Below are 9770 nucleotides of genomic sequence, written 5' to 3' on the forward strand. Positions count from 1 at the left end.
GTATATAATGTGCAGAGATGGGCTGGCTTCAGAGACTTATCGGAATGGTATTTGAGACAAAGACCCATTCCCTTTGTGTGTGGAGCTCTGCTCATCTAATATTTTGCAGTTATTTCATGTTAGATACAGTTTTAAAATATATAAGTAAGATGACGTCCTTTTAAAAAAAATTAGAATCCACCATTGAAAAAATATTTTTTTTCATATGGGTTTCAAATTTGAGTTAGTGTATGTACAGTTTCTGAATAGGGACTGCTCATACAAACTTGAACAGTTGCCTTTAAAATTTTTTTAAAATTACAATAATATCCCTTTCAAAATGGTGCTTTTTCCCATTTAATGAAACGCATCAATGGGTCTGCACACGCAATCTTTACTTGGAGACTGCAAATAGAATTTATCTTTAAATTTATTCACTTTTTTCAAAATGAGTGTAACTATCATTTCTCTTCCTTTATAATCCTTATTCCAATACAAAGAGCCATTACCTTTGTGTGTGAACGAAAGACATCCAATCTGAACACAATTGGAGGCCAATTCTGTCTGAAACTCCTTTTGCCTACATAAGAATTCGATATATTGTTTGGCAAATCAATGGTTTTGTTCTGTTTTTTTGGTCCTCGATTAAGAAAATCTGTCGTTATCGAATCTAAAGGACAGATATGATATGCTGTATTCCAAATTTCCGTTCTGCTCAAGCATTTTCATTTCATCCCATGGCTCTAAACTCTCTATCTGAAGGATCGCTTCCTAAACAATGAAGCGATTTGATCACATCAGACTCCAATTTGACTTGGCATCCTCAAGAGGGAATATGCTCATATTTTCATTTGTTCTATCTTATCCAAACCATTTAAACCGTAGTTGCCTCGGGTGCATCATTTGAGGCTCCCAAGTTGACAGCTTGTCAGAAACAAAAAAAAGAAATCTTCAAGGAACAAAGGGAAAGAATAAAAACAATTTTTTTTTTTTTTTTTTTGAGCATTTTCAGATGCTTCCAAGTTCCAACATTTATGATTTATTCAGTGTTGATCAGAAGAATTGTTTAAGGAAGAGTGGAATAGCAGTTTTTTGTTGTGGGTTCTTATGGCAGGGTCTGATTATCAAGCCAAATCTACAGATAGGAGTAATAATGTAACAATTTTAGCAGCAGAAGGGGTTCAGTTCCTTTTATCTGGCGAAGAAAAGGTAATCTTTTTTTAAAATTCTTTAGATAAATGAAGGAAAGCAACACTGCTTCTAGAAATTGGACGATCATAGCAGAAGGGGTACAGTTACAAAATCTTAAAACCTTGGCTTCCACCAACCTTAAATCAATTGCTTGATTCCAGTTTATAAATGGTCTCTCTTTCAGCTTTTACAGAAGTACTAATATAGATTCTTGGGCTGATCTTGAAAATAGGTACCATTATCCTCTTGTGATGGGAAGACAGCTTGTCTCTTCTTCTCAGCAAACTGGTGCAGAACCTGCAAAACTTTTATCCCCAAACTGGTACAAATTTATGACATGCTGAGTACAAGATGTGAAAAGATGGAGATAGTGTTTGTTTCATTCGATCATAACGAAAATCAATTCGAGGAACACTTCAAGTGCATGCCATGGCTTGCAGCTCCATTTGATGTGAATTTGAGCAGACGATTGAGCAAAAGGTACCATGTAAAACATTTGCCATCACTAATTGCATTGAATAGCGATGAAACATCAATTGAAGAGGACTTGGTTGGGTTGATTGAAGACTATGGGGCTGAAGCATTTCCTTTCACTAGGAGTAGAAGAGAGGAATTGAAGGCTGCTGATACTGCGAAGCTGGAAGGAGGAAAATTAGTAGATCTTTTGGCACACAAAGGAAGAAGTCATCTCATAGCCATGGACGGTAGAAAGGTGATCATGAACATCATCTATATCTGCCCTTTCTAATTGGCATAAATTGACATGTTCTAGTACTCTTTTGCAGGTTGTAGTGTCTGAACTTGTTGGCAAGACTATAGGCATCTACTTTGGAGCACATTGGTGCCCACCTTGTCATACCTTCACTGCACAGCTTTTGGAAGTTTACAACGAGCTCACGACTTCCGAAGAAGAACAACGCTTTGAAATTATATTCGTCTCGACAGATCGAGACCTTGAAGAATTTGGCATGAGTCTGAAAAGCATGCCATGGCTGGCTATACCATATTCGGACAAAACACGACATGACCTATGTAGGATCTTCGATATCAAAGGGATTCCTTCCTTAGTCATGATTGGACCAGAAGGAAAACCCATTAGTACAAATGGGAAGGGCATCATCTCCTTGTATGGTGCCAAGGCTTTCCCGTTCACAGAGTCAAAGCTCAGAGATTTGGAAGCTGCCCTGAGGAAAGAAGGAGATGCACTGCCTAGGCAAGTGAATGATATAAAGCATGAGCACTTGCTCAAGTTGGATATGGCCAAAGAATACCTATGCGATTCTTGCAAAAAGAGAGGGAGATTTTGGGCCTTTTCTTGTGATGTATGTGACTATGACCTGCATCCATGCTGTATGGAAGAAACATCTTAAGAATTGGTGGGAGGTGTATGACTTTTGGAGTAAAATATAGATTGGTTAGTCATTTACCTCCCACTCTGTAATGATGAATTTTTGTCTCTAGTTTTAGAGGGTGTGACACTGTGACTGACGGGTATGTTATCATCATCAGAAAGAAAGTAACTCTTGTTAGACCAATCGAAACAGAAATTATAGACTTCAAACTTCAAATTATTATACTTCTTTCAAAATTTCTCAGCAGCCTTTATTGTTTGGTACATTCCGTTTCCTCCGCAAGCTACTACCCATTGTCATCTCTAACTCAAATGACATGTGCTAACTGTGGGAATCACGCGTGGCATGGAGAGGGTAAGCAACAATAGGGTGATGGTTAAGGTTGTATATCTGGGTGTGGGTCCGACTTGGACCCACCGGGTCAACCAGGGTTATGATCCAGGCCAGTACCTAGTTGAATTCGGGTTGAAATCCAGAAATCCATGTACGTATCCGAGTTATATCCAAGATTTTTTTTTACTTTTTTAAAAATTTTATTTTACTAATTTTTTTTAAAATAAGAAATCACCTCATTTTGGGCATAAACTTCTTTTTTTTTTAAAAAAAAAAAAAGAAAAAAAGAAAAAGTAAACTCTAATTGTGGGTACTGGGTTTAAAACTCGATATCTGCCTCATTTATCCATACCTATCCTTGAATATAGGTGGGTTGGTAATTTGGTTATCACCCAAATCGATAATCGCGTCCAGAACTCGGTTATCCGAGTTCCAAACTGAGCCAGGAAAAAATCTAGCTCAAATGGACAATGCTAGTGATGGTTCTCAAGCTGAGTTGTACGGAATCAAAACTCATGTAGCAAGTGATGAAGAGGTAATAGTTAAGAGGAACAAATGACAATAAGGTGGTAGTTCGCAAGTGAAATAGAATTGGTAATTAGAGCTTTAGTGAATTATGATCACTTTAATTTCCTCGACATGATCCCAAGAATGAGGCCCACATCAATATGACATTGAGTGTAAAGGCACCTAACAGCGTTTTCCAAAACTCAGGGTGTGAGGGGAGCTACTCCCAGTGATGGGCTCGATCGAACAAGCCCAGCCCACACAACACGGGCAGGCCTAATGGCAGACCGGTAAAAGAACAGGATGGCTCAGGCCAAGCCATGAAGGACAAGGTCAGCGCATGAAGCCCATAGCGAAGCTGCAAGGCAACACACACGGAGCACGAGGTCTAAGCCAGGGAGCCTGATATGACTACTAGCCGACAAGTGCACACACAGGATTAGGGACACCCTAGGTCCCTGAGCGCCGATAGTTGGACAAGACCTGGAAGGTGGGAGCACCTGACTAAGGCGACGCCGCATTTAATGAAGGACGAAAGCGGGCACACCACGACGAGGGCCCAAGGTTGTCAGCGGTCATGATGATTAGGCATGGATGGTCTGTCACATGGCAGGGAGCTGGCAGAGGATGTGGTCTGGGTACGGAGTGGCACCACCACGATCAGCCTAACAAGGGATCGCCCTTACCAGGTATAAATACCTCACCCTTGGGGGCAAAAACACACACATTAGTTGAAAGCTTAGACAAATCATTGGTTCAGAACCCAAACATAGGCATCAAAGGTATCCCCCACCACCCCGAGCCTTCATTCCTTTTATACACAAGAACCGACCAAACTAGGAGGGCAGAGTTGCTTGGGCTGTGAAACACAATATCAATAGTGGCACCATCTGTGGGATTCATCCTATAGAAGCATGTCCTTTGCATGTCGGCAACGACTTGTTCCCAGACTTCGCAAAGAGAAGAAGTCTAGTTCAGAACAATGGAGGCAAGGCTCACCGAGATGGGAGACATGATAAAGAGGCTGATGGAGGAAGTAAAAGGCCTCTGACAAGAAAATGTTGCACTACGAAGAACTGGTAGAAGGAGCGGAACCGGCCACAATGAACACCCTAAATCGCGGGGCGCACCAAAGGTCGTTATGGCCGAAGAAGAGAGACACATGATGCAGCTCGAGCTCCAGGCGCTCAGAGACAAGTATGCAGAAATGGCCAAGCAAATGGGCACATCGTCCTCTGTGGATCAGCTGCTCACTACCACGAACTTGCCATACTGCATAGAAGTAATGGTAATCCTTCTCCTGACTAAGTTAAGGTCCCACAAATGGAAGCGTACAACGGGTCCAGAGACCCACTAGAACACTTGGAGATGTTCAAAACCCACATGACCCTTCACGGGTACCCAAGAGAGGTCGCGTGCCGAGCCTTTCTAACGCGCAGCAAGAGTCTGCTCGAATCCCTGCCACGAGGGTCCATTGACAGCTTTTGCGAGATGGCCCGTCTCTTCCTAACGTAGTTCATGGCTAGCCGAAACACGAGTTGCTCGACCGCCTACTTCCTAACGGTAAAGCAACATGATAACAAGAGCCTGAAGTTGTACCTCTCCCAATTCAATCAAGAGTGTATGACCACCAACAACCAAGATGAGAAGATCACCCTGGCAACCCTGCTAGGGGGGATCTAGCACGAAAAACCTCCACGACTCTAAGAGAGTTCATGGACCGAGCCGATGACTTTATAAATGCCGGGGACACCCTCAGGGCTTTGAAGGCCCCTTGGAGAGCAGAACTGGAACAAGAGAACAAGAAAGCTACAGGGCGGAACAGTGGGGCGAACCATGAAGGAAACAAGAAAGGTGCACAGGAAGACAAACGACAAAACGAGGCACTGGCCTAGGTGCTTGGCAAACCACGTACGCACACGAATATGGCCGTGGAAGGAGACCACCGCCCGAGCTTGCGGGAGGAACCTCAATGAGGTCAGGAGAGTGCTAGATACTGTACCTACCACCAGTTTGACCGGCATCGAATTGAGGACTGCTATACATTGAAATGAAGAATGGAAGAATTGGGGAACTCGTTGGAACAAGGACAAGAAGGGGAAGAAACACCGGCATGACGATCAAATGGCCACCTAAGGCCCTGGCGAAGTGAGGGTCCAAGGAGACAGAGGGCCAGAAGGGGGGCCTAAAGGAGCCCGTGATGTTGAATCCCAATTAGGGTAGGAACCTCGATAGGTGAAATTCGCACGATCGTGGGGGATATGCTGGAGGCAGACCCACCTCATCTGCACGAAGGGCCCACACCTATAGGGCTAGGTACGAGGAAGTATTCACGATAGCGCCACCAGTACGAGAGGCACACCGGGGGAGCTGCCATAACGTTCAATGAGAAGGACAAAGAATGCATCCTCCACCCCCATGATGATGCCCTAGTGGTCACCGTGTAGGTGGCTAACTTCACCACACAGAGAGTCTTGGTCGACAATGGCAGCTCGGCAAATATCCTATTCTGGGAGGCCTTCGTTAGGATGGGAATTGGTCCGAACCAATTACGCTCTGCGCCGATGTCATTCAAAGGTTTCACAAGAGACATTGTCCATGCAATGGGAGCCATAACCCTATCCATCCAAGCCGGGACCTAAGACTTTAGCTACGATGGCCGATTTCCTAGTAGTGAAAGTCCCGTCCTCATACAATGCGACATTGGGTCACTTAACCTTGAACAATTTGAAGGCAGTAACATCCACGTACCATCTTGAGATGAAGTTCCCTACCTACACAGGAGTGAGAGAGATCTGAGGCGAACAGGTGCTGGCCCAAGAATGTTACACATGGGTGTTGAGGCATGAGGGGAGGGAGGTCAGAACTCTCAAAGAAGCCCTAAAGGTCGCCAAACCACCCTCATCGCCCACCTTGGCCAAATGGGACAATGAAGTCCAAGACGAGCAAGCTCTACAGCAAGTAGAGCCTAATGAGCCCTTGGAACTGAAGTTATCGGCTTGATCCATAAACTCTCATAACGTGGCGGGAGTCCTCCTTGCCAATTTTGCCATGAACTGGGATTGGGGCCATACCTCTCCTAAAAGCGTTGCTAAAGTTATCTTCTCGTCTTAGTCGTCCATAGTCATGCGCTCTTTTATTGAACTTGGATCAGTATACTTTCAAACCTTCATCTTCCTTCTGCTTGATGGTAAGGAGATACGCCGCGGGGCATCTCCTTCTTCTGCTTGCCACAAACTGTGTGAGGAACGGATGGGCCAACTCCCCAAAGCTTTCTATGGATCTGCGCACCATGGAGCCGAACCATACTCTCACTGGTCCCTTCAAGGTCAGCTAGAAAGCTCTACAAAGTCACTTCTCCTGGGAAACCATGCAAGGTCATGTGGGCTTTGAAGGGCTCCAGGTGTTCAAGGGAGTTCCTGGTCCCATCGTACATGTTCATGAGGGGAAGTCGAAACTTCGGTGGCATGGGCACAACCATCACCTCTTTACTGTATGGTAAACCCGTGCTAGTGAGTAGTTGGTCTACTAATGATGATGTGCCCATCTTTTTTGCCATCTCTTTGTACTTCCCTTTGACTTTGAGGTTATGCATCTCATTCTGCATGTTTCTTCTTTCTTCCTCCGCGTCACCTTCCCCTCCTACGTTTATGGATTCTATGTGCTCACTGTTGCTTGGCCCTGCATTATTTTCTGGTCCGTTGGTGGCTACTCTGAGTGTCCCATTCTCTTTTCAGAGGGTCTTTACTTCGGTAGTTTGCTTTCCCACCAGCTGCTCCATCGTCATGAGCCTTTTTTCCATATTTGTTGATGTTGCTTCTTCCTGTACTCGAGTTCTCTGAGAAGGGGTGTTATCGTAGGCATACGAAGAACACGTGAAGTCGATAGGGATCCCACAAACGATGTCACTTAAGAAAACATCCTTCGGATCTGGTTCCAGCAGCTCGAGTCTTGGTCCTCACACCTACACACTTAAGAAAATAGATAGAAAGAGTGGCCTTAGTGGAGGCTGGGAGTCTCCAATGCTTAAGATAGTATATTTCCTTAGTAGTTTGTGCGAGTGTTTAAAAGAATCAGAGAGAGTCATTCATACCTGGAGGTCGACTTTTATACAATGTTTTTGGGTAGGGACACTTCGTACCTTGTCTTATGGCGCTCACGTTGTCTCGACTGTGTTTGGTCAGAATCCTTAAATGCAGCGTGGCTCCTGGGGTGGCGCATTAATGTGGCGTAGAGTACGGGGAGCGGCACCTTTAATGCGGCGTGACTTTCTAACTGAACTTCTACCTATGAGTGGTTATTGTCAAGTCTCTCCATACTTGTTGTCAAGAGATCGGGGTCCTCTACATCTTTTGCCCACCTGCCTGTACAGGTTCTCGAGGGTCAGGCATTACTGGGACGTGTCAGGGCAATGAGTCCCATCTGTCCCCGTCGTTTGTCTTTCCCGCATGAGGGTTGCTTCTCGAGTTGGTTTTGCTTATAGGATGGGCTCCCCAGTGGCTTCTCTTATAGGAGAATCGTTGCACCAGGTTAGGCCTTCCCAGACCTCCCCTTTTTCCCTAGGTCCCTCATGGGCTTACATTATTTGGGCTTGTAGAAAGATGGAGAAGAATTATCTCCTTACACTTTTAATTTTGTTTTATCAGTTGACATTCAGTGCTTTTTTCCCTATATATATACTTTTTTTTTTATTGGAACAACGTCCCAACTAATCCCAAGGTGCACAAGCCATCTACAAGGAGTTTTCGCACGTATATATGTACTTTTATAGTAAGGGTTGCTATTAAGAGAGGTATTAGTTGGCTTGGTTCATAAAAACAAAGTTCGTTCATATTTTGGTAAAGACATTGATGCATCATCTCTGCCTCACCAAAAGAAGTGAAAGAAAGCAATTCTTCCTCATATAGACAAATGAGGATAAAGTGTTTGAGAAAATGTCTCACTCGCAGTGAAAGCATCTTTGCGAGTCTCTGAATATATAAACAAGTGCAGTCGTTTAGATACAAGTTGTATAGTACTATTACATAGGAGAAAAATAATGGATTTAATTAAAATATATAACGAGATTATTTTTCCTAAATTTGATTTTTTAGTTCTGGTATTTTTTCTTAGTTTCCTTGTGTTTGTAGCTATTGTGTATGTTTTTTGGTTTCGTTATAGGTTGAGTAGGTTTCATTATCATCTTCAATATCCTAGTCTCTTCTATATGGCTACCTCCTTCTTCCCTTACGCTTTGAACAATCTCTTAGCATAGCCTACTTAGTAGCTCTCATAGCATTGTCGTCTAATGATTCGTTTGCTGTATTCACAGGTTTGAAGAAAGTTTTTTAGTTTCTAATTTTAGTTTATGCATTTGGTCATGCATTGCCCATTAAACATAATTTAGGTCAATAAAATTATCCATGTTCTGACCTTATTGACCATATGGGTCCAATACAAGTATCCTTATCTCAGTACAATATTTTTATTAGTAATGCTACATATAATGATAGAGTGTGTAAATAATATGCAGTCGTTTTGAAAAAAAGTGGGGTCCACTATTAAAAAATTAATTTTTTTTCATATTAGTGTCTTATATATTCACTTTTTTCATAGTGATTGCGCGGTGTTTGCACATTCACGACTGTAGCTATAATTTCTCATTTTTATTAATGTAGGAAAACATGCAAGTGTTATTATTAGAAGACAAAATACTAGCACAAACTTTGCAGGAGTTTTTGCCAAGTAGTATGACTCTCAACTTGACTTCTAGATTACCAAGCGTAGCAGCCTCACTTAGCTGATTGGTTATTGTCAAGCTTAATCTTTGCTCATTTAACTACTAAGTTTTGATATGTGGATTAACCTCTGCTTAATTGTTTTTATTTTTCTAAGCATATTCTTCACCCCGCTTAACTACAGGGTGTTGCTAAGCATACCATCCTTGTATTTGCATCTCTTACAGAACAAGATTATCAGTTTCTTATGTACAATGCTCAATTTAACTCACCGCAGATTGCAAAATCATCAAGCCGTACGTCTTATTCTTCTATCTTCATCTTTGTCTCGAGAGATTTTTGTTCAAGAAGGAGAAAAGTTTATTGTTTTACTAGTAAAATCCGAAAAGAAAATGAGGAAAACAAGTTGATTGTTGGTATAAACGTTGTACCATAAATGGTTCCTCCTCTTATTATCATTTACAAGAGTCTCTCTTCTGGTTTTCCTCATATTTTGTGCTTGAATCTTCCAGTTTTCATCAAAAGGTATTGATTTAATAATAGATCTCACTCTTTTTTGAAAGGATTGCATGACAATTGCATACTCCGTGACTGTATCTAGCATTGCTATTTTTAGTAGTTTCTAAGTGTAAACTGTAATGTGTTCGATATGATAGTTTGGACTACAAAATATGAAGCTCACTTCTAGCAG

The 9770-nt window shown here is 42.5% G+C and overlaps 1 protein-coding gene across 1 annotated transcript; it reads left to right on the forward strand.

Moving 5' to 3' along the window:
- Positions 1–876: 876 nt before the first annotated feature.
- On the forward strand, positions 877–2741 carry LOC121241885 (probable nucleoredoxin 3). The gene is made up of 3 exons (XM_041139748.1): positions 877–1188; positions 1403–1882; positions 1956–2741. The coding sequence occupies exons 1-3, from the start codon at positions 1087–1089 to the stop codon at positions 2538–2540; spliced, it is 1167 nt and encodes a 388-aa protein (XP_040995682.1). The 5' UTR covers positions 877–1086; the 3' UTR covers positions 2541–2741.
- Positions 2742–9770: the final 7029 nt, after the last annotated feature.

This window comes from Juglans microcarpa x Juglans regia, chromosome 8D (genome assembly GCF_004785595.1).
Source record: "Juglans microcarpa x Juglans regia isolate MS1-56 chromosome 8D, Jm3101_v1.0, whole genome shotgun sequence".
In the NCBI taxonomy this organism is placed as follows: Eukaryota; Viridiplantae; Streptophyta; class Magnoliopsida; order Fagales; family Juglandaceae; genus Juglans; species Juglans microcarpa x Juglans regia.

What these genes read in the sequence shown, in the direction of transcription:
- LOC121241885 (XM_041139748.1), top strand. Translation starts at nt 1,087, where the DNA reads ATGGCAGGGTCTGATTATCAAGCCAAATCTACAGATAGGAGTAATAAT. An exon ending in TTTTATCTGGCGAAGAAAAG is followed by an intron (nt 1,189 to 1,402) that starts GTAATCTTTTTT and finishes TCTTGAAAATAG; the next exon opens with GTACCATTATCCTCTTGTGA. An exon ending in TAGCCATGGACGGTAGAAAG is followed by an intron (nt 1,883 to 1,955) that starts GTGATCATGAAC and finishes ACTCTTTTGCAG; the next exon opens with GTTGTAGTGTCTGAACTTGT.